Below are 25,010 nucleotides of genomic sequence, written 5' to 3'. Positions count from 1 at the left end.
GGCACATGAGCTAACAACTGTTGCCAATCTTTTTTTTTTTTTAAGCTTTTTCTCCTCAAATCCTCCCAGTACATAGTTGCATGTATTTTTTTTTTTAGTTGTGGATCCTTCTAGTGTGCCATGGGGGATGCTGCCTCAGCATGGCCTGATGAGCGGTGCCATGTCTGCACCCAGGATCCGAACCAGCGAAACCCCGGGCTGCCAAAGCGGAGCTGGGGACCTTAACCACTCAGCCACAGGCTGGCCCCTCAGTCAGATTCTTATAAGTGAAATAACTGGGTGAAAGAGTGAGCATTTTTAAGGCTTTTGGTACATATTGCCAGATTATTTTCACAGCACCTTATTTCACTTTTTTCTCTTTTGATACCTAATAATTTCTCTTCCTTTGAGCCTATATGAGAGAATCAAGACACGCTGACTTTTTTTCCATGCCCAGAGCAAGCACTGCTGTTTCTAGAAGCAATGCGGGCTTTGATGGGGACTGATCCAAATGTCACTGATAAAACAGAATAGTAAAGTTTCACTTTTTCTGAGCCTTTTGGGGTTCCTTCTTTTTTTTTTTTAAAGATTTTATTTTTCCTTTTTCTCCCCAAAGCCCCTGGTACATGGTTGTGTATTTTTAGTTGTGGGTCCTCTAGTTGTGGCATGTGGGACGCTGCCTCAGCATGGCGTGATGAGCGGTGCCGTGTCCACGCCCAGGATCTGAACCAGCGAAACCCTGGGCCGCTGAAGAGGAGCACGAGAACTTAACCACTGGGCCACGGGGCTGGCCCCTGGAACCCTGGGCTTCCTTCTTCATTTGTACCTATTATAAAGTACTTCCTCTGTGGTAGAGGAAGCTAAACTTTAGTTTCCTTTAGTTGATTTTTCAATAAAAGAAAGGGTTAAAAGGAACATTTTCAGCATGGAATATGGTATACTAAGTGCACAGGAGCCACCAAAGAGGAAATGTTATCAGATGACCAACTGATGAACAATTGTTGACACAGAAATGATTCTTGAGACAGAGTAAAAATTCTGTTCACATAGAAATAAAGAAGTAATTGAGTGTCTGAACAGATCTTCTGATAATCATGACCTTGTAATTGAATTGTACAAGATAATTGCACAGTTGCATCTTCATGTATAATATACAGAAATAAAACTTGAGATTAGAGGCTGAGAAGTATATCAACAAAATTACATTGCAGTGTGAGTGTGGGCTGTGCTTTTTTTTTTTTTGAGGAAGATTAGCCCTGAGCTAACTGCTGCCAATCCTCCTCTTTTTGCTGAGGAAGACTGGCCCTGAGCTAACATCCATGCCCATCTTCCTCTACTTTATATGTGGGACGCCTACCACAGCATGGCGTGCCAAGCGGTGCCCTGTCCGCACCTGGGATCAGAACCAGCGAACCCCGGGCTGCCGAAGCGGAACGTGTGAATTTAACCGCTGTGCCACTGGGCTGGCCATGGGCTGTGCTTTTATAAATCTCATCACTTCAGATGGTGAGTTTGTCTTTCTAGGAGGCAGAAATAGAGACTCAAATAAATCAAAACATACCATGTTCTTGGTTGGGAAAAGTAAGTATAGGAAAGAGAAAGTGCTTTCTAAGTTTATGTATGAATTTAATGTAGTTTTTCCTTGGAATATTTTGTCAAGTTGATATGTTGAAAACAAAAGTCAACCAAAAAAGAAAAAAAGCCATCTAAGTATATTTGTTTATGTCTACATATTTGTTTTATAATTTTTATTTTGCAAAGTCTGTCTCAAATAAAATGCACACATATTTTGATCCAACAATTCCATTTTTGAGAAATTAAACTGCAGACGCGCTCATAATTATGTACCATGCTATATGAATGAATAGTTTATTAGAATAGTTGAGAGGTTTTGCTGGCATTTAACGAGCAGCGTCCAGGTATACAGAATGTAGACTCTTAAACAACAAAGAATTATGCTTTTCAAATTGTCAGTAGCAGCTGTGTTGAGAAACATTGTTAAATTCTACGGACACGGAAATAAACAAGCAAAGCCGAGTCCTTTACTGTGCTTTCTAGTGAGAGGAGCAGCTTCACACATTCGTTTAGTGTCTGTGAAAATCAAATCCGGGTAAGGGGCTAAAGGGGGCAGGAATAGCTAATTTAGATGGAGATCAAGGAAGGCCTATCTGAGGAGGTCACATTTGAACGGAAACTTCAGTGACCTGAGGGAATGAACCATGCATAGACACCTGACTGTGTGGAGAAGGTGGTGTCTGAGTACATTCTAGGCAAAGCACACAAGTGGAAAAGCTCTGAGGCGTGATCAAGCCTAAGGCAGTTCACAAATAGTAGTAACAAGGCTGGTGTGGCTCAACAGAATGGCGAGTATGGGGAAGATGTGGGTGATGTGTCAGAGAGAGAGGCAGGGGTTAGACGACATCAGGCCTTGTGAATCATAGTGAGGAGTTTGGGTTTTATTCTGAGTGTGATAGAAAGCCATTGGAGATTTTTTTTTTCAAGCAGGGGAGTGACATATTCATTTATGTTTTAAAACAGTTACTCTGGCTGTAATGTAGTGAATTGACAATAGGAGCCCAAAGTGGGATAGGAGACCAGTTAGGAATCTAATCTGTAAGAATGGGCAAGAGATGTTGATGACTTAGATTGGGCATATTGAGAAGTGTTTGGATTCAGAATTTTGAAGTCTTGGCTTTTTGGGAAGTGGGAAAATCTCAGCTGATTTAATCAAGCTCTTCAGGTCATAGCACATTTATGAGTAGTCTTTGCAATGTCCTTCTCTGTTGTTATACTTTTTTTTTGTCTGTGACCTCTACTTTCCCTACTCCCTCTCCCCTAGTATACGTGTTTCTCTTGTATTTGGTATATGCTTCAGAATACATAGAATACCTTATCTTAATTTTTTTTTTAAGATTTTATTTTTTTCCTTTTTCTCCCCAAAGCCCCCTGGTACATAGTTGTATATTCTTCATTTTAGGTCCTTCTAGTTGTGGCATGTGGGATGCCACCTCAGCGTGGCTTGATGAGCAGTGCCGTGTCCGCACCCAGGATTCGAACTGACGAAACACTGGGCTGCCTGCAGCGGAGCATGCAAACTTAACCACTCGGCCATGGGGCCGGCCCCTTAATTTTTTAATATGTAAAATTTTTGTGGACAAAGTACTTTAATTTTATGTAAATGTTATGGTACTGTTCAGTGGTCCTCAGACTTTGACATCTGTCATAATTACCTGGAGGGCTTGTTCAAAATCAGATTGCTGAGCCTCACCCCAGAATTTCTGATTCATTAGGTCTGGGGTAGAGCCTGAAAACCTATATTTCTAACAAGTTCCCATGTGATGATGACACACGGCCCTTTGAGGTGAATGTGGCACACTGAGAACCACTGCTGTAGCTCTGTTTCTGTTGATGCTGTTTTTCGCTTGTCATTATGTTTTTAAGATCTATCCAGGTTGCTGTAAGTTCATTGCTTTCTGCCTGCTGTGTAGTATTCCGTGGCATACATCTATGACATTTTAGTTCTGTGTTCTCAATAGGGGACACCTAGGTTGCCTCCAGTTTCTGTCTACAACGAACACTGCTGTGATGAACACCCTTATATAAATCCACTTATGGTCTCATGTTTTAGTTTCTCTATGGTTTGTTAACAAGAGTGGGATTGCTAGGGAAAAGGCTATATGTCTTCATACTTGAACTAACTATTGCCAGATCGCTTCAGAATAGCTGTACCATTCTGTACTCCTACCAATAGTACCTAAGATATTTCTTCACATCTGTCTTTCTCGAATTTGGTTTTATCATATCATTTTATAATATTTACCAAAATGATGGGTATAAAGTAATATTTTATTGTTGTTTCAATTAGTATTTCTCTAATTACTAATGAGATTGAGCATCTCCTCACATGTTAGCCATCCCACTCTTACAATCAGTAAGAGTTTCTCATATGACTTTTCAGCGATAGGTTAAGCGTATACTAGCATATTTACATAGCTTTTTTAAAAAATAAATGTACTTATCGCTGTATACATTGCCTTTTAAGTGCTGCTTTGTCTAGGTCTCACAGATTTTGACATGTATTCTTCTTGTTATCATTCAGTATTTTATATTTTAAGAATTCTCTGTAAGCCTAGGACAGTAAAGTAGTATGTTTTTTGTTTCCGGTCATGCAGGATTTTTTTAGAGTTAGTATTTTGTTACTGATTCTGATTAATGTAATTTGATTAGAGATCATGATCTGAATAATATTCACTCTGGAATTTATCGAGACTCCCTTTGTGATGCAGTACCTAATAGACTTTTGTGACTACCCCATGTGTACTTGAGAGGAAGGCATTCTATGCTTGAACTGTTCTCTGTAACTTTGATTATTTTTGTCTGTTGAACTATGAGTTACTTTTGGGTTTCTGTCAAAATCTCCAACAACAATTATTGATTTATTTGTTTCTCACCAAATTCCTGTCACTTGTTGCTTATGTTTAGAGGCTGCATGTTAGATAGGTATATTTCATGATTAGTATTTATGATCAGTCTTCATTATTTGCAGGTTCTGCATTTGTGTATATGCCTCCTTGCCAAAATTGATTTGTAATCCACAAATCAATACACACAGTTCTTTCGAGGTCCTAGGCCCTCTCAGCAGGAGCTAGGAAATATATATGTACACTAAGCCACATACACAGAGTCACATTTTTATTTATTTATCTATCTGTATATGTCTTAAAAAGCATGAGTTCATATGATACGTCTGATTCCAGTCCAACATCACAAGGTTCATTCTAGCCTTCCCCCTCTCCTGGCTCTCATTATCTACAGTATATTCACTTGTCTGATCAATCCTAGAATACCCATAGAATAGGTACATAACAGCCAACTCATACTGTGAAAAACAGATTGACTAGCTGGAGTTACAGTATTTGTGTACATTTCTTTGTGTCTTTAGCCTTGTGGTGTGCAGTCAGAATGTTCTTTTTCCAAAGTTACTTGGGTTAGTTCTTTTCCCCATCCCCTTCTTTGTTGCTTTTTATCTGTTTATAATACAATTAGGTTCCTTTGTTACTGTTTATATTCCATTTTGAGTTTCTTTCACATCCTGGTTGATTTAATTACTTATTTTGGGGGCACATATAAAACATTATAGTGGTTCTAGAGGTCAAAGCTATCCAAAAACCAATGCTTTGAGAAGTGTCACGCTCTCCTCATCCCTCCCAACTCATCCCAGTTCCTCTTTCTTTCCACCCCTTTCCTCTCTGCCGTGTGTAGGTTATTGGTCTTCTGATTTATCCTTCCCATTTTCTTATGCTCAAGTGAGCAGATACGTGTGTATTTCTTATATCCTCTTCTTTATTACTTAAATAGTAGTGTACTATAGATACTCTTTTGTACTTTTTGTGCTTTTTTCACTTAACAGTAAATCATGGAAATTGCTCCAAATCAGTTTATAGGGATTTCTCTCTCTTGCTCTCTCTCTCTCTCTCTGTCCTTTTTTTTTTTTGCTGAGGAAGATTAGCCCTGAGCTAACATCTGTACCAGTCTTCCCCTACTTTATATGTGGGTCACTGCCACAGCATGGCTGACAAGTGGTGTAGGTCTGTACCCAGGATCCAGACATGTGAATCTGGGCCGCCGAAGCGGAGCGTGGTAAACCCAACCACTACGCTATGGGGCTGGCCCCACTCTCATTCTTTTTTTATAGCTTCATGGTACTTCACTGTGTGGCTATATCCTAATTTTCTCAGCCTCACTCCTGTGTATGGTCATTTACATTGTTTTCAATATTTTGCTATTGCAAACAATACTGCAACCTTGTGCAGATGTTTTCTTATTGTTGGAGGTGTATCTTCAGGGTAGGCTCCTAAAAGTGGTCAAAAGTTAAGTGAATATGTAGTTTTGTCAGTTTTTACCAAATTATTTTTTTTACCATGCAAATTATTTTTACTTTTATGTAGTCAAATTTATCTGTCTTTTCTTTTTTTGCCTCCAAATTTTGAGTCATTAGTTATAAAGTTTTTCCCCACACTGAGACTGAAGAAGAACTCACTCACATGTTTTCTTCTAGAACTTCTATGGTTTGATTTTGATACATTTAGATTCCTTATCTGTTTGTCATTTATTATGTATTATGTGAGATAGAGATCTAATGTTTTTTTAAAATGGCACCACTTGTCCCAGAGACATTTGTTAAGAAGTCCATCATTACTCTAGTGATTTAGGATGCCAACTTTATTAATATACCAAATTTTTATATGTACTTGGATTAATTTTTGGACTATTTTATTTCACTGGTGTATTTATCCATATGTGTGCAGGTATCACTGTTTTAATTGTAGAAGCTTTGTAGTATGTTTAGACATCAGGTCGGTCTAGTCCTCCCTCACAGTTTCTCTTTTTCAGTGTTTTTCTGACTGTTTCCTGGCTGGTTTTGCATGTTTATTTTTCCATATAAATTTAAGTATCAACTTGTCTAACTCCATAAAGTAGCTTGTTGGTATTTTTGTTGGAATTGGAATGATTTTATAAAATAAATTAGGAAGAACTATAATCTTTTAATGTTGAGTCGTCCTGTCCAAGAACGGGAATGTCTTTCCATTTGTTCGTATCTACTTTTGTGTCTTTCAGGAGTGTTTTACATTTTTCCTGGTATGAGTTTGGACATTTCTTATTAAATTTATTCCTATGTGCTTAATTTTTGCTGCTGTTGTAAATGGAGTTTTTTCTACTATTGTGTCCTATTTATTGTTTGTGTGTATGAAGGCTATTGATTTTGTATGCTAATTTCATATCCTCCAAATTTGTATGCTAATTTCATATCCTCCAACATTACTGAATTCTTTTGTTGTTTGAGTTAGTTTTATCATTGATTTTTCTGGAGTTTTTCAGGTTTACTATCATATCATCTGAAAATAGAGATAGTTTTATTTTTTTCTTTACCCACTCTTAAGCCTCTAATTGATTTCTTTTGTCTAATTCCATTGGCTGATACCTCTAGTACAATGTTGAATAGTGGTGGAGAGAGTGGCTATCCTTGCCTTGTTTCTGATTTTAGTGGGAATGTCTCCAGTGTTTCTCCATTAAGTAAAATACAGGTTTTAGGACTAAGGTATATATATGTGAGTGGCTTTGTCACAGAGTTCTGGATATTTGGCTAGAACATGGGAACAGAAATTAAAGAGAGCCTTGTATGAAGGCTACTCTCTGTGCTCTGACAGATTCCAGGGCAGCAGCATATCACATTCAAAAGCTGGAAGGTTTCATGTTTCAGCTTGAGAAAAGCAATGAGATATGCCACAAGTCATCTGAATTGACGTAAGTCATGTTTGTGCCGTATTATGGTCACAAGTAAAAATTTTATCCTTGTATTTATCTTGTAGTGTGTGCTGTTTTTATGGAGTTTAAAGATCAATCATCCTAAAACATTGTTTCTGCTTCGAGGAAATCATGAATGCAGGCATCTTACAGAGTATTTTACCTTCAAACAGGAATGTAAGTATAATTATTTCTCTCAATCTTTTCTAGTTACTCTTTAGCCAGTCCCAAAGTGAGTTTATGTTCATAAAGAGAAAAGAAACTAATGGAACTCAGATGCTTTCTGTTCTGTTTTTTTTTCTGGTAAGAACCAGGATTCTGCTTTTTAAGACATGTATTTTGAAAATAACTTTTGGGTTTTCCCACTATGTTTATAAAGTAGTACATTTGGTATATTTGGAAAACATAGGAAAGAAGATAAAAAGAAGATAAAAATTGTCCACAGTCATACCAGTTAAAGATAATCACACTGGGGCTGGCCCCGTGGCCGAGTGGTTAAGTTCGCGCGCTCCGCTGCAGGCGGCCCAGTGTTTCGTTAGTTTGAATCCTGGGCGCGGACATGGCACTGCTCATCAAACCATGCTGAGGCAGCGTCCCACATGCCAACTAGAAGGACCCGCAACGAAGAATATGCAACTATGTACTGGGGGGCTTTGGGGAGAAAAAGGAAAAAATAAAATCTTTGGAAAAAAAAAAGATAGTCACTGTTATCTCACTATTTGGAATGTGGTCTTCTGTTCTTTTCTGTATATATAAAAGTGTATCATGAAATAGTTCAAATACATACATATCTGAGTATATTTTTTAAATAAAATTGGACCTATATGTACTGTTTAACAAATTACTCTTTTCACTTTATAAAATGGCGTTTTTCCATATCATTAAATATTTTTGAATGTGATTTAACAATGTTATTTTAATGTTTTTAAAGTATTCCACCTTAGGAATGCACCATCATGTATGTAGGCAGTTTACTAACAACTGCAAGACATTTAGGTTGTTTCTAACTATAAATAATACTGTAATAGTACAAAGTTTATTATTAAAGGTAGAATTTTTGTGAAAGTCAGAATGTTACATACTAGCTGATTTAAAAAAAACCTCACAGCTTTCTTTGACCAGAATGTAGGTACTCACAATTGACTCTTAACTAACATTTGCTCTGATAGTGGCTGTACTGGAGATGTTTGGGAGAACTTGCCCCAGGGCATTTTTACTTACTGTTTCTTGTTTCCCCAGGTATCTATCTGCTTCTCAGACCTACATCCTCACTTGATTCATGTCATCACTTCACAGATTTTCTTCCCTGCTTACTTTTTCTAAATTAAAACCTCATCATTGCCACAACTAGAAGGACCCACAACTGAAATATACAACTATGTACTGGGGGGATTTGGGGGAGAGGAAAAAAAAAAGCATGGGAAAAAAAAAAAGAAGATTGGCAAGAGTTGTTAGCTCAGGTGCCAATCTTTAAAAATAAATAAATAAATAAGTAAAACCTCATCATTGTACTCTCATACCCTGCTTTCTTTTAATAATATGTGTCAACACCTGAAACTTTTCTGTTTTTAATATATAAAATTTGTGTATTTTTTATCTGTTTGTTTATTGTCTTTCTCTCCCACCAGAATTTAAGCTCCATGACAGCAGAGACGTGTTTTGTTTACTGTTGTTTTCCCAGAACAGTATTAATAATTCATAGGGGATGTTTAATAAATATTATTTGAATTAGTTTGCTGAATCAATGATCATCTATAATTTGTATCTTTAGGACAAACTCTCAGAAGAGAATTACTAAATCAGAGGGCGTGAACATTTTTAAAGACTTTTGATATTCTAAATAGCCTTCCAAAAGAAATGATGTATCAGTTTATACTCCACGGAATTTTTATATTTTTATAGTGAAAGGAAAGTAAAAGAAACCCTGAAATTTAGAGATTTTATTTTTCCTTTTTCTCCCCAAAGCTCCCTGGTACATAATTGTGTATTTTTAGTTGTGGGTCCTTCTAGCTGTGGCATGTGGGACGCCACCTCAGCATGGCCTGATGAGTGGTGCCATGTCCGCACCCAGGATCCAAACCGGCGAAATCCTGGGCCGCTGAAGCAGAGCGCATGAACCCAATCACTCAACCACCAGGCTGGCCCAAAACCCCGTAATTTAAAACAACCAAAGAAACAAAACCAAAATTATACTTTTTTTTGAAATTTCTGAGATGTTAGCATATTCTCTATAAAATAAGGAATAAATCTTTTGGGTCTTGCCTGGCTGTAAAATCTACTTCTTCCCCCAAATAATCCTGAATATGTAAAAATACTTCAGGGGCTGGCGCCATGGCCTAGTGGGTTAGTTCAGTGTGCTCCACTTTGGCGGCCCAGGTTTGCAGGTTTGGATCTCAGGTGTGGACCTACACCACTCATCAGCCATGCTGTGGCAGTGACCCACATACTAAATAGAGGCAGATTGGCACAGATGCTAGCTTGAGGCTAATATTCCTCAAGCAAAAAAAAAAAGAGGAAGATTGGGATCTGTGTCAGCACACCTGGACTAGGTCACAACGATGGCCACCACAAATGTCTCCATCTCTGGAGAGGTCTCTCCTTTCGCCAAGATGCACCCAGAGCCTACCAGAGAGCTGATGAGCTCCTCCTGTGTGATAGAGTCTACACTGGCTCCCAGATGTCCAGGATGAACCAGAGCAGACACAGAGAGTTGTGGGCAAAGCCACCTTCATCCAGTTACACCTGAGAAGGAGCAACAGTTATGTAGATCCTTTGAGTGAACAAGGCATGGATGAGGCATCTCAAATGCATTAAACTCACTTACTGGTCAAAAAAAAAGAGAGGAAGATTGGCAACAGATGTTAGCTCAGGGTGAAGCTTCCTGGGCAGAAAATAAATAAATAAAAATTTAAAAAACTTTAGTGTTCATGTAACTGATAGATATTTTTTCGTGTATGTGAGGAAGATTCACCCTCAGCTAACATCCGTTTCCAATCTTCCTCTTTTCGCTTGAGGAAGGATTGTTGCTGAGCTAACGTCTGTGCCAATCTGCCTCTATTTTATATGTGGGACAAAGCCACAGCGTGGCTTGATGAGCAGTGTGTAAGTCCACACCCGGATCAAACCCATGAACCCTGAGCTGCCAAAGCAGAGCACATGAACTCAACCACTACACCATCGGGCCAGCCCCTGTAACTGATATTTTGATCATGGATTTCACTTTGTGTCCTACTCGGATTTTTCTTCAGATTGTTATCTTGGAGGAATATATTGTAAAATACTTAAGGCTTTATTCCCATGAGAATATTCAAAGTTGAAAAAAAAAACTTTTTTTTTTTGTGAGGAAGATTAGCCCTGAGCTAACATCTGTGCCTGTCTTCCTCTATTTTGTATGTGGGATGCCTGCCACAGCATGGCTTGACAAGCGATACATATGTCCACACCCGGGATCCGAACCGGTGAACCCACCAGAGCAGAATGTGCGAACTTAACTGCTGCACCACCAGGCCAGCCCCGAAAAAAAACTTCTAAGGATCTGGCCCATGGTGTAGTGGTTAAGTTCATGCACTCTACTTCGGCAGCCCAGGGTTTGCAGGTTCGAATTCTGGACATGGACCTATGTACCACTCATCAAGCCATGCTGTGGCGGCGTCCCACATACAAAATAGAGGAAGATGGGCACAGATGTTAGCTCAGGGACAATCTTCCTCAATCAAAAAGAGGAAGATTGGCAACAGATGTTAGATCAGGGCCAATCTTCCTCACCAGAAAAACAACTTTTAAATTTGTTTTCAGAGACTCAGAGTTTATCCAGTCCTCCACAAAATCCTTTTACTTCCAGGTAGATTGCAGTTCAGTTGTGTTCCGTATGCTCTGTTAACTCTTGTCACCAGTAGCTCCCTCCATTAGAGTTGGTAGTTGTAATGACAGCCTTCCTCCTAGTAGAGCCTGTAGAGAAGGTTGTTCTTACGACAAGAAATTTTAGAGTATGAACACTTAAAAAAAAATCCCTCGGGGCCAGCGCTGTGGTGTAGTGGTTAAGTTTGGCACACTCTGCTTCAGTGGCACAGGTTTGTAGGTTCAAATCCCAGGTGTGGACCTACACCACTTGTCAGCCATGCTATGATGATGTCTCACATATAAAGTGGAGGAAGAGTGGCACAGATGTTAGCTCAGGGCAAATCTTCCTCAGGAAAAAAAAAAATCCCTCTGACAGAAAAGTCAGCCGCAAGTAGGCAAGATACAGATCATTCCAGCCCTTGGGACTTATTGGAATAAACACTTTACATCAGTAGGTAATAACCAGGAAGTTAAAAAAAATTCTATCTACTGTTGCTGAGTGTTTAAATTAGTGTAAAATATTTGAAGAACAATTTTGGAATGTCTACAAAATTTTAACCCAGCAGTTTGACTTATAGGAATTTGCCATGCAGATTGTATTGATTTTTGATGCTGCACAACAAATTACTACAAATTTTGCTGCTTAAAGCAACACATTTGTTATGTCACAGTCCTTTGGATCCGAAGTCCAGGCCCAGTGTGGCTCAATTCTCTGCTAAGGGTCTCACTGAGCCGAAATCAAGGTGTCACCAGGGCTGCAGTTCTCATCTGGAGCTTGGGGTCTTTTTCCAAGCTCACTAGTTGTTGGCAGTCTTTGTGACTATAGGATTAAGGTCCCCGTTTTCCTCCTGGTTATGGGCTGGGGAATACCCTCAGCTTCTAGAGCCTGCTTGCGGTTCCTTGCCATGTGGCTCCATGGGTGGTTCACCATATGGGTGTTTGCTTTCTTCCAGGCAGCCTGGATGCATCTTTCTGCCCTTCTCTTCTGTGTTCAGCCAGCTGGAGAAAATCCCCCCCCCAAGAGAATCTCTTTTGTCATAGCAAAATGTAATCATGGGAGTCTCAGCATATTCACAGATTCCACCCAAAGGGGGCACAGATTACACAAAGGTGTAGGTCATCTTAGAATTCTACCTACCACACTATATACTCACAGAAAGAAAAGAAAATATGTGTGTGTAAGGATGTTCATCATAGTGTTAATTGTAATAGCAAAACAAAGAGAATCTAAATGTTAACAAGGGACTGCTTAAATAAGTTATAATACAACTGAAAAAATAGAATACTGTGCAACTGTTGAAAGATCAAGGTGGATATAGATGTTCTGATATGGAGAGATGTTCAAATATATTGTTAGGTGACAGGTGCCATTTGCAGAACACGTATAGTGAGATCTCCTTTGTAAATTAAAAATAATATGCAGAAAAAATTTGTAATAGTGATTACCTGTGGGGAGTTGGGTCAGGAAGATTTGCACTTTTAATTTTATATCCTCCCATGCTACTGCTTGAATTAGCTTTTATCACCACCATGTACTACTATTTTATATATTTTTTACCTGGTAACTTTAAAATTACCCAGTTGGGGCCCAGGCATTGAACTGGCTTGCTAAACCACCTCAGGTAATTACACTGCGTGCTGCTGTTAGGAAGGCCTGCTCCAGAGGCTCGGAAACAGTTTACTATTTGTCATTTGAGATCACTTCGTCTAATAGTTTAAAAATTGGAAATACTTTGCATTATTTTTCTAAGTCAAATATTGGGGTATTCCTCATTACACCTTTTTTTTTTTTACCTGAAAATATACATAATGCATATCAAGCAGTTAACAAAGGCCCTGTAATGCTCAGTATTTAGCGGTAGAAAGTAATGAAGAAAGCTGTTTATGGATGCCTCTGTTCTGAGTTAAGGTTCAGGTTTTTTTAGGTAACATTTTATCTAATTGTTCCTCTGTTTTTTCAGAGTTCTTTTTTTGACTGGTATAATTGGTTCAGACTATTTATAGAAGATGGAACAATAGATCTGGGAAATATTTTAAGTGTCTCATTTTGCACAGAATTTCTTATCTCAGGTTTTTATTTGCTTTCACTTGCTTTAATTTTGTTAAACCAGGTTTCTTTCTCTTTCTTTTACCTACCAAGACACTCCTGTTTGATTCGAATGCTGCATCTGAAATGTAAATAAGTCTTGGAATAAGCACACCAAGTCAAGTGCAGTTTCAAGTTTCGTTTCTATATGAGGAAAGAGCATGGGTACTGCTTTCCATGGGTGTTTTCACTGATAAGCCAGCCTCTCCTAAAGGGCCACTGTGGCTTTTGGAATCAGCGCCTTGTAATTACTGTTAAGTGACGCTTAGCCCTACATTGCAGCTGCAGTGTTGTTAATATTTCTAAACGGCCAGTGGAGGCTTTTCTTTTCTTATGTCAATTCTTATATTGCAGAGATTTTTCTTTTTCTTTATATTCCTTTCAAATCCAGAGATAATTTGAGTAGCAAAGTATAACAGTTAATTTTTGACACATCATTTATCTTTGCAAAAATATTTCTTTTTATTTTTTTTATTTTTTTCCTTTTTCTCCCCAAAGCCCCCCGGTACATAGTTGTATATTCTTCGTTCTGGGTCCTTCTAGTTGTGGCATGTGAGACCCCGCCTCAGCGTGGCTTGATGAGCAGTGCCATGTCTGCGCCCAGGATTCAGACTGACAAAACACTGGGACGCCTGCAGCGGAGCGTGTGAACTTAACCACTCGGCCACGGGGCCAGCCCCACAAAAATATTTCTTTATTGTTATGTACTTGGAAAGCAAAAAGTCTAGTGCTTTTATGATTCCATCTCATAGCTCTGGGTCCAGATTTCTTAAGTAAATTGATTTCTTGTTTCCATGAGCTATTTTCTGATGTGTAATAAACAGCTTACTGACAGGTTCCAGAAATTCCTGTCATTTGGCTAACGAAAACAGTATTGTTATGACAGGTTGATTTTTTTTTTTTTAAGATTTTATTTTTCCTTTTTCTCCCCAAAGCCCCCCAGTCCATAGTTGTGTATTTTTAGTTGTGGATCCTTCTAGTTGTGGCATGTGGGACGCTGCCTCAGCATGGCTTGATGAGCAGTGCCATGTCCATGCCCAGGATTTGAACTGGCCAAACCCTGGGCCCCCAAAGCTGAGCATGCAAACTTAACCACTCGGCCATGGGGCTGGCCCCTGATTTTTTTTTAATAAGCAAATATTATTTGTTGTCGTTCATTACAGCATTATTTATAGTAGCAAGAGATTGATGTGGTTAGATTGTGGTATATCCATAAAGTGAAATACTATGTAGATATTTAAAAAAATAATTACAAAGCTCTTCATATAAACATGTGGCATGATCTCCAAAATACGTTAAGTACAAAAAGCAAGTGCAAAACAGTGTATGCTACCATTTATCTAAAAAACAAAAGGCTGTTGTGAAAAGAGAATAAATGTACATATCTGCGTATGTATGCATGGAGTATCTTTGTAAAGACACCCAGGAAACTAGTAATACTGGTTGCCTGCAGAGAAGGGTAAGAGACACTGTATACCCTTTTGTAGCTTTTAAATTTTGAACCAAGTAAGTGTATTACTTATTTTTTTTAATAACAAAAGTAAATAAAAATTAAAACAAATATAGAATTGATGGCTAGACCAGGTCATGGTTTCTTGCAAAGAGTCCTGACCCTTAAAATTACTTTCAAAGAATACTGTTGAAGATTTTGTTTTGTTAATGTTGTATTATTGATACCAGTTAGAACTTGTGTCAGTGTAATCCTATGACTTAGGTCCGTTATTCCTTCATTATAAAAATAATTGTTTTAGGGGCTATATCTTAAAATTTGTCATGAAATAAAGAACTTGAGTCAGCTGATTTAACCTTTGGAAATTATATATTTGGCTATTTAGATTCTCCTGTTAAGTATTTAATTTAAAAATAATGATTTGGAGGAATATTGCCTGGTGTTAGGAGCATAAACAGCTGCAAGTTCCAGTTCTGCCACTTACTAGCTTGCAACTTTGGGCGAGTAAGCCCAGTTTCCTCAGCTTTTTGATGAAGATAGTAATAGTACCTACTTCATAGAGTTTCTGTGAGGATTAAATAAGGTAATTTTGGTTAAAACTTATGTAGTACCTATGGTGTGCCAGAGATTATTCAAAGCATTTGTGTGTGTGAATTCCTTTAATCCTCACAGCAACCTTGTAATATAGGTAAGTATTATTATTATGCCCATTTTATAGATGAAGAAATCAAGGCACAGAGAGTTAAGTAATTTGTTCAAAGTACCATAGCTAGTAAGTGATAGAGCCAGGGTTCAAATCCAGGCAGTCAGGTTCCAGACTCTATTCTCTTGACCACCATGCTGTGTTGAACACTTAGCTCACTGATGGCACGGGCACGTTGTGAGCCTTCAACAAATTTCAATAATAAAGGTAGTATAGTATAATATTACTATACAAATACTATATGTCCATCATAGAAAATACAGCTAAACTAACTTAAAGAAGAATATAGATATTATCTTCAATTTTACACCTCATAAAATAAAAATGTTGGTATTTACGTATGTATTCATATACTTTAAGAAAATGAAAATGGTAACATTTTGTAATCTGTTTTGGTCATGTGTTAATATAACATGAACTTCTTTCTGCTTAATTTGGTTTGTGACCTCCTGTTCTAATTTACAAAATGCGTTAAGACACTGTATTACATACCATCTTTCTCAAGACTTGGCATCCTCTTAGAATTAGGCTAAGGAATTCTTTTGAGTCATTCTTAGTGTTGTAAGGCATTTTATTGATTTAAAAATGAGGTTTTAGACCGTGAATTAATAAGTAATTCAAATCCCTGCCCCTATGCAAGCTGAGGACTTTTACAAAGGAATTCTTTATTGATATTGGCCACAGAGAGAACTCAGGCTCCAAGGGTTTTCAGGAGAAAGAGTCAATCACTGTTCACAAATGAAAGGATTTTTTTGTTAAATTTTTTTCCTCCAACAGACTTTATGGCCAGTGATAGATCTACTTTTGAAATACCCCAAATTTATAGTGTTAAAATACAAAGCAGAATATAAGGATGTAATTGTAAGGAGATACAAAGATGCGTAAGACACGTCTCTTGTTAATTTGGATGTCATCATAGAGTTAGCATATGTTGTGAGAGAGATGATCTTAACTGCTGTCATGGTAGTACAAAATGCTTTAAAGTTTCTAAAGGAAGCCACAGACTCCCTTAATGCCCTCTGACCCTGGTCACCCAGTGTTGGTGATAAAGAGAGAAGCTTCACTTTCAGGGATGGAGAGCCTCATAACCACAAGTGTGGTCCACTGGTTTACGCCTTCCCCTTAGACATCTTTCTCCAGTTGTTCCTGCCACTTGTGTCCTGCAATCTGGCCCAAGTCTGGACTCATTACCCTTCACTTTATTCCCCCAAAGCCTTGCCAACACCAGGCTCTGATACTTAAATATGTCTTTTCTAAAAGCTTGGCGATTTCAAGGAGGAAATAAACAGAAAAAATTACCAACTAAATAATCTCACTCGCTTGCTATAGCTTTGTTCTCTAGGTCCTGTAGGCTCTGTCTCATCTCCAAAGAAACTTGGAAGAGAAGGAGCTCACAGTTCTTTAGGGCGGCCTACTTGTGTGACTTCTGGCCTTTCTGCCAACGTACGTCTCCAAGCACAGCTTGACTTTTTGAAAGCTGAGGAAGAAGATATTCTCTTTCTCTTTAAACTAAAGCCTTCTTCCACTTTTGCACTTATTATTTCATGACCTATTCTTTCTCAGTAACTGTGGAGACCTCACCCTCTGCCCACTGGAGTATTTCCTTGTTCTGTAGCCCCAGCGTGACAACCACATCAAAATACAATTCATTAAGATGAACATTTTTACCTAAAATAGAACCAGGACATAATTTGCTTAAAGACCTTAAAATTACCAGCAAAAAGATTGTTGACGACTCTTAAAACTCTGGTTTCCATTTATATATCTTCAACACCAACAAGGGGTCTTTTTAGACCCAACAAAATATTCAGACTCACAAGACTACCATGGGCCATGCTTGGCATCCAATCCCTTTTCAGTGGAGTCGTCTTCATAGGAGTGCGTACAGCAGTTCAGAGGTTTTCTGCCTCTTACCTCCCTTTCTTCCCAACCTCTCCAAGTCACAGCTATGGTGCAAGGAGACAATATCCACACTGGGCACATTAGGAGCCACGCTGGCTTAGAAGCCTCGTGCATTACCAGTGTTCATATCTCTTGTAAAAGGTTCATTGGCATAGTTTCTATAGTCCCACAAAGGGCATACCTTATGAGTCACCACACTCAGAGAAGCCGAAAGCTATAGTTTCCCACCAGAGATTTGGGTAATTTTTACTAAAAGCAATGTTGCCTAATAGCACAGCTGACATTGACTTTATCAGGCTTCTAGCAACAGAGCTAGAAAGTTAATCCAAGGTCACCCTTGTCTTTCAAGAAGGAGAGAGGTTTTGTTTACCCTTTCTCCACAGCTTTTCAAAAATGTCTTTACAAAGATGATTGTGTTTTCAAGTTTGCCTGAAATAAATGACTTTGAAATAGCTCATAATCTTCTGACCTATGTCTTTTTTCATATATGATAAATGTTAGCTTTTCTTCCTTTGACTATTTTTCCTTTTTTAATAGGTCGAATCAAATATTCTGAACAGGTGTATGATGCGTGTATGGATACATTTGACTGTCTTCCTCTTGCTGCCCTCTTAAACCAGCAGTTTCTGTGTGTCCATGGAGGGATGTCACCTGAAATCACTAGTTTAGATGACATTAGGAAAGTAAGTACTCTTTCATTAGTCTCATGAAGTTCACATATTTTTAAAAATTTTGTTCTTTATTGCAGTCAATTAATATGTCTTCATTGCTGAAAAATTTTAAGTACTACAGATAATCAAAAGCAAGAAAATGGAAATTACCTGTGATTTCATTATTGGGAGATAACTACTGTTAACGTTTTGCTATATGTCTTCCAGAAAATTTCTGTAATTTTTAGTGAAATCTGTGCTTTTACCAACTAGAAACATAGCATTTTTTGAGTATAGCCCTGAAACTTTAAATTATGTAGCAATGTGGAAGGAAGGAAACCAGGGTTCTAATCCCTGTCTTGCCATTGATTGTGTAACCTTGACCAAATCACTTCACCTCTTAGTCACATTTTCTTCTCTGTGAAATGAGGAAGTTGAAATGGTCTGTGGACTCTTCCAGCTCTGAAATTCATTGCCTTTGACGTTTTAGATAATAGAGTTTAATTGCTACGCTTGCCTGACTTGGTAATTATTATTTCAGGATTCTGTATCTCATGATTGAAAAAAGAGGATCAGACATTTTTTACACTCGTTTTGTTCTATATTACCGTCTTCTCTCCTCTACCTTTGCATTATCTTACCTGTCTCATACAAGTACAGAAACTAAAGTTTTTTCTGTTTATAAGACTTTTCTCAGAATTAAGGTTACTCTCCTCAGGGTGAGAGGGTGTGCCTATGTACGCTGCCTTTTCTGCTGCCTGATAGTCTTTTAAATAACCAGCATTTCTCTTTTACATAGTATGTCTTGAATTTTACATTTCTTAATCAATTATATTAATAAAAAGCTCCCCTTTCACTTAACAGAAGTCCTCTTCTTGACACTCGGCTTTTCTGGTTACTTGTTTTCTCTTGGCTTTTATGCTTTTAACCAAAGCAGCAGTAACTGCAGGCTTAAATTAGTAACTGATATGGAAATACCTCCACTGCACAGAATGGAAAGGATGAAAGCCCTTTACAAAATAGAACTACCATTCTTTAAAATAAAGAAATCTCCATTGGAATGAGGTAGACAATAAACAGAGCCATTGTACACCCCTTCCTGTTCTCATGGTAACACTGGCTTACCTGGGCAATCGAAATGAACTTTACATGGCCTTTCCAGGGGGCCAGCCCGGTGGCGCAGTGGTTAAGTTCCCACGTTCCACTCCGACAGCCCGGGGTTCGCCCTTTCGGATCCCGGGTGCGGACATGGCACCACTCAGCAAGCCATGCTGTGGCAGGTATCCCACATATAAGGTAGAGGAAGATGAGCACCGATGTTAGCTCAGGGCCAGTCTTCCTCAGCAAAAAGAGGAGGATTGGCAGCAGATGTTAGCTCAGGGCTAATCTTCCTCAAACAAACAAACAAACAAACATAATCTTTCTAAATAGTAGTGTATCTCTATAGTGGTTGATTTCACATTCAAATTAAATGAGTGTGCCACTTTAAGATTAGGATGTGAGGGAGTCCTTTTCTACAGTATGGTTAGATGACACAGATATTTATAAAAGTCTATTACAGAAAATAAAAATTCTTTATCTAAATTTGTTAATATTCATTTTCTTGCAGGAATATCCTCCAGAGGCTTACCATCTCTCCTCGTATGCTCTTGTGGGTGGAAGAGTTTTTGACCCATACCAGTTTCCAAAAGCTCCTTTGCTTTCATGATTTTTCTTCTTTTTGCTTTTGTGTGTTTTAGTTAGACAGGTTTAAGGAGCCTCCAGCCTTTGGGCCAGTGTGTGACCTTCTTTGGTCTGATCCCTCAGAGGATTACGGCAATGAGAAGACCTTGGAGCACTATACCCACAACACTGTCCGAGGGTGCTCGTATTTTTACAGGTAAGCCCGTCCTCAGAGTTAATAAATTAGGAAATTGTAATATATATTAAGTTATTTTTAAGGATTTTACATCTTGAATTTGTGTAATTTTTTGATACTCTTGTTTGTTTCTATTTGATTAGATATTATGCCCTAATAAGTGTAGTATACTGAACACGATTGAACAGAACATCTTGCAGTGCTTCAATGTGGTCTTACTCTAAATGATCTAGATTATTTGTTCCCACACATCATCTATAGACTGTTTTAAAAATAAAGATTTCCTGGGGCCGGTCCTGGGGCTGAGTGGTTAAGTTCACACACTCTGCTTCAGCAGCCCAGGGTTCGCCAGTTCCGATCCTCGGCACAGACCTGACACCGCTCATCAAGCCATGCTGAGGTGGCATCCCACGTACAGGAATTAGAAGAACCTGCAACTAGGATATACAACTACGTACGGAGGCTTGGGGAGAAAAAAAAAAAAAAGAGGAAGATTGGCAACAGATGTTAGCTGAGGGCCAATCTTCCTCAAAAGAAAAAGATTTCTTGAGCCAGCCCTGATGGTCTAGTGGTTAAAGTTCAGTGCTCACCACTTTGGCGGCCTGGGTTCACTTCCTGGTCTCAGAACCACACCACATGTGTGTCAGTGGCCATGCTGTGGTGGTGGCCCACATAGAAGAACTGGAAGGACTTACAACTAGGATATACAACCATGCACTGGGGCTTTGGGGAGGGAAAACATTTTTTTTGGCTCTTCTACCAGAGATTCTGATTCAGTAGGTCTGAGAGAGGGGAATCCTGTTACTTTTTACAAAGTTCTGCCGCTTGTGGAACCACTGGTATATACAAAGATATAAAAAGAACAGGACCTTGTGAACTAAGCCCAGGACTTTTCCTGGGAGTTGGCTGTTGTCTTAAATCTCATATGGAAGCTTTCACGGGGCTTTGCACTCAAAAATAGGGAGATATAAGAAAGTTTGAAGTCAAAATTTTTTTAATCCAAATATTTTATTGTGACAAATAATACATGTATTTAGTCCCCTAAAAATCTTTGTTAATTGCCTAAGATAAGGCATTCCTTAAATGACATTCATATACAAAAGTAAGAGGCCTCAATTTTCTGTAGTTTTAACACCTTCTTAGCAACCTTTTTTCATTCCTTTCTGCCAATTTTAGCAGTGACTAATATGATGAACTCTTTTAAATTTTATTTCTTCTTACATTGCTTAAAATAAAGAGCATAATACTTCTTTACTGTTAGCACAGTTTCTGTGGAGGTCAACCTGGCGGTGTCTCTTAGTCATAAGTGCCCATGGCCTTTGCTCCAGAGGTTCTACTCTAAAACACTCCTGTGGCTGTATTAGATCTTCGTTATTCATGAATTCTCATTCGCAAATATGCCCAGTTGCTAAGATTTATTTGTAACCCCAACATCAATACTCATAGCGCTCTCATGGTCGTTTGCAAACGTGCATACAGGCAGAGTGATGAAAACTTTGAGTCACTGCATGTGTTCCCAGCTGAGGCTGAACAATGAGTTGCTCTGACTTCTTGTTTCAGATCTCATACTGTAAGCATATCTCATACTGTAAGTATTTTTTTGTGTGGTCTATTTAGTGCAACATTTTTCACATTTTTTGTTGGTGATTTCTCTGCTTAAAATGCCCCCAAGCATAGCGCTGAAGTGCTGTCTAGTGTTCGTACATGCAGGAAGACTGTGATGTGCCTTACAGAGCAAATACGTGTGTGCTATATAAACTTCATTTCAGAGCGAGTTAAGGCATTGTTGGCTATGAGTTCCATGTTAATGAATCAACAATATATATTAAATAATTTGTCTTTACTCAGAAACACACATAAAACAAAGTTATGTGTTGATCAGTTGATGAAAAAGTTGTGACCAGAGAGGCTCAGAGGACCTTGACCTTGTGTTTCCCTGGGAGCACTGGTTCAGCATTCACTAGTTCAGTGTCTGCGGCAGCTTCGTAGAGCATAGCTATCGCAAATAACTAGAATCCACTATACTTGCCGGTGTATAAAATGTATGTAACAATGTTATCCATTGCTACATTATTTATGATAAAAGATTTCAAACAACCTAAACGTTCAGTAGAAGACTAATTAAAGAAATTATGGTACACCTAGACAGTGGAATGTAGCAGACAATGCAATGAGGCTGTTTTTAAAAATGAAGAAAAGAAAATAAAGTCTTTATATACTGATATGCAATAATCACTAATGTGAAGTGAAAAAAAAGACGTAGTACAGACCTATGTACCATCTCATAACATTCCTGCAAGTGGGGGGGCATGTGCATGTGTGTATGTATGATTGCTTGAAATTGAATAAAATATCTCTGAAATGGTGCTCGAAGAAACCAGCAACATTGGTTGCTTCCAGGGTAGCTGGAAGATATAGGTAGAAAGGTGAGAGGCATTTCACTGTATACTCTTTCGTGTCTTTCAATTTTATACCCTGTGAATATACACCCTCTTTAAAAAATTTTTTTTTTCTGATGAGCGTAATAAAGAGATTTAAACATAAACTAAATAATTAACATTTGGATAATTTCGTATTCTCCAGTTCTTCCTTTCAGGTATTTGTCATTCAGAAAGATAATAGTACTAAACAAATATGTTAGGAATAGATGCAAATATCGTACTTTTCGTTAGAATAATGCTGGGTATAATATTTGCATTTACTCTTGAAATATTCCTGCATAATATCATCTTGGTGTTGATATTTCCTGTGAAGATGTAAGTAGGTTCTTCAGTTTTTCCAACAATTTGACAATTTGAAGATTGTGTGTTCAGTTTCTAGCACCTACTATACAAACACACACATTACTGAGGTACTTTTTTTATATCAACATACCAAGAAAAGTTTTGGTGTTGTGTTATTATTGTACAGGTAAGACCAAAAAAATTAAAAGGTGAGGGAGCTCTGTTTCTGTGCTAGGGTTGTCTGTTATCTGCATATTTGATCTGGAATGAGATATATTAGTGAAATGGAAGAACCGAGTAATGACTGCTAAGCTATTAATAAAAGTTCAGTTCTATGTAAAACTTATAATTTTGAAACAAAATCAATTCATATTATCCTGACTTTTCCCTTTCCTCCTATTAAAACAACAGTTTTTTAAATTCTGGGTTTATGTTTTCTAATTTTCTTTTTCAGTTACCCTGCAGTTTGTGAATTTTTGCAGAACAATAATTTGTTATCAATAATCAGAGCCCATGAAGCCCAAGATGCCGGGTAAGTTATATTAAAACTGTACCAAATATCACTGCAGAATTTTTGCCTTTGATATGAAGACAGATGGGCTGTCATCTCTCTTCCAGGTATCGAATGTACAGGAAGAGCCAAACAACAGGCTTTCCATCACTCATTACAATTTTCTCTGCCCCCAATTACCTAGATGTCTATAACAATAAAGGTAAAGGAGTCCAGTGATACTTGAGTTTGGATTTGTGAGTAAATGCGAGCTCTAGTTTAATTGTATGTATATGTGTTTTTAAATATGTATGAGTTTTAAATAAGAAAAAAAAGAGGTCTTAATTGAAACAAAGGCTGAAAAACTTAGAATTTAAGCTACTGCTTGGTTTTCATCTCCTAAGGATTATTGGGCTCTTTCTGAGTGTAAATAGTAATCACAATAGGTCTGACTGATACTACTGAATTAAAATATGAGAAGAATAAATTACTGCAGGGTCAAGTTAGAACAGTCAGCGTAAGTTATTGGTTTTGCTGAATTTAATTATTCATAAGAGTACCTCAATAAAATGTCACCTTCTGGTATTTTAATGTTTGTGAATTATTAAGCTGGTTTTGCTCTTCTTAAGGAATGGTACAGGGAGAATGAATACTGTACAAAAAGTCAGAAAAATCTTCATTTTAGTCCAAGCCCTGCCAGAAACTAATAGTGTGACTTAGGTAAGTCACACAATCTTTCGAAACCTCAGTGTCTCATATAAAAAAAGAAGACTGAATGTACACGTGCCTTTTGATCCAGACATTCTACTTCTAAGACTTTATTCTATTAAAGTCTTTTTTTTTTATTTAATTTTTAGGATTCATAGTTCGTAAGTTTTGTATCAGAGCAGTGGTCCACCTAAATACTTCATGCCTCTGTAACTATTTTGTTGTTATAAAGTATGACTATACGATAATGGAAGTTTTAAACAAACATGCCAGAACATATGTACCCCAGTGAGTGTTGTCCCTTCAAAGCAGTTACCTTGGGAGGCTATACACTTAGTCCAGCAATGCTGCCCTTGTTCAAAACATTTTTGGAACTCCTCTTTTGGCATTGCCTTCAGAGTCTGCGACACATTCTTTTGGTTATCCTCAATGATGGGAAATCTGCGTCCTTTGAGGGTGGATTTGATTTTTGAAACAGCCAAAAGTCATTTGGAGTCAAGACTAATGAATAAGGTGAGTGATAAGCTAGATGATACCATTTGGGGTCAGAAACAAGGTGTGATTATAAGGTAATGAGACTGATTTTTCTTGTGTTGCTATAAAATAGCTCTGGACCTAATTCTAAAAGAGGAGTTCCAAAAATGTTTTGAGTAATGGCAGCATCTTTGCATTAAATATATGGTAAGGCATCAGGGTGTATGGAAAATGGCACTAAGCTAGGAGTCAGAAATCCTAGTCTATTCTTGCTTCACTTTTTAAATTCAGTTAACAAGATACTTTACTTCACTAACAATATACTTCACTTCTCTGAGCCTCAGTTTATCTTTAAAATACTGTCTTATAGGATTGTTGAAGTTAAGTTGGAATAATAAAAATGAATATTGAAAGCATTGGTCAAACTATAAATTGCTACAATACTGTATAACATCTTACTGTTATTGTACCTGGTGTGATTACATCAGAGGACCACACTCATCTGATATATAAGGTCTGGTATGTTTGTAGTTGGTGGTTTCTTAGTCTCATTACTTTATAGTCATACCTTGTATATGCAGCTGGGGGAGAGAAGTTTAAAAGAGGTCCACAATATGCATACTATTTAGTCTGTTTACAAGTAACCTATGGAATGGCACATCTCATGTAAATCTGATTTGGATCAGTCATCTCAGTGTGTCCTTCAGTGACTTGCTGTCCATTTTTAAAGAGCATTTCTTTGACTTAAGTTGTCTTGAAGCCTTCTGTTTCCTTTTGACTTCTTGTCATTCTTTTCTGAGTCTTAGCTATCCTACAATCCTCTGCTTCTCCCTAACTGCATT

General features: G+C 37.9%; 1 protein-coding gene across 9 annotated transcripts in view; it reads left to right on the top strand.

Annotated features, from left to right (window-relative positions):
- Positions 1-25,010, top strand: part of PPP3CC (protein phosphatase 3 catalytic subunit gamma) — a 97,759-nt gene that overhangs the window by 46,384 nt on the left and 26,365 nt on the right. For all 9 annotated transcript variants that reach the window (XM_070505219.1, XM_070505217.1, XM_014867148.3 and 6 more), the window contains exons 4-8: positions 7,350-7,461; positions 17,803-17,948; positions 19,655-19,794; positions 22,951-23,028; positions 23,115-23,209. In XM_070505219.1, coding sequence (XP_070361320.1) covers positions 7,350-7,461; positions 17,803-17,948; positions 19,655-19,794; positions 22,951-23,028; positions 23,115-23,209 — 571 coding nt within the window. The remainder of the gene's footprint in view (positions 1-7,349; positions 7,462-17,802; positions 17,949-19,654; positions 19,795-22,950; positions 23,029-23,114; positions 23,210-25,010) is intronic.

The sequence above is a fragment of the Equus asinus genome, chromosome 3, assembly GCF_041296235.1.
Source record: "Equus asinus isolate D_3611 breed Donkey chromosome 3, EquAss-T2T_v2, whole genome shotgun sequence".
Classification (NCBI taxonomy): domain Eukaryota; kingdom Metazoa; phylum Chordata; class Mammalia; order Perissodactyla; family Equidae; genus Equus; species Equus asinus.
This window is presented reverse-complemented; position numbering and strand designations above follow the sequence as displayed.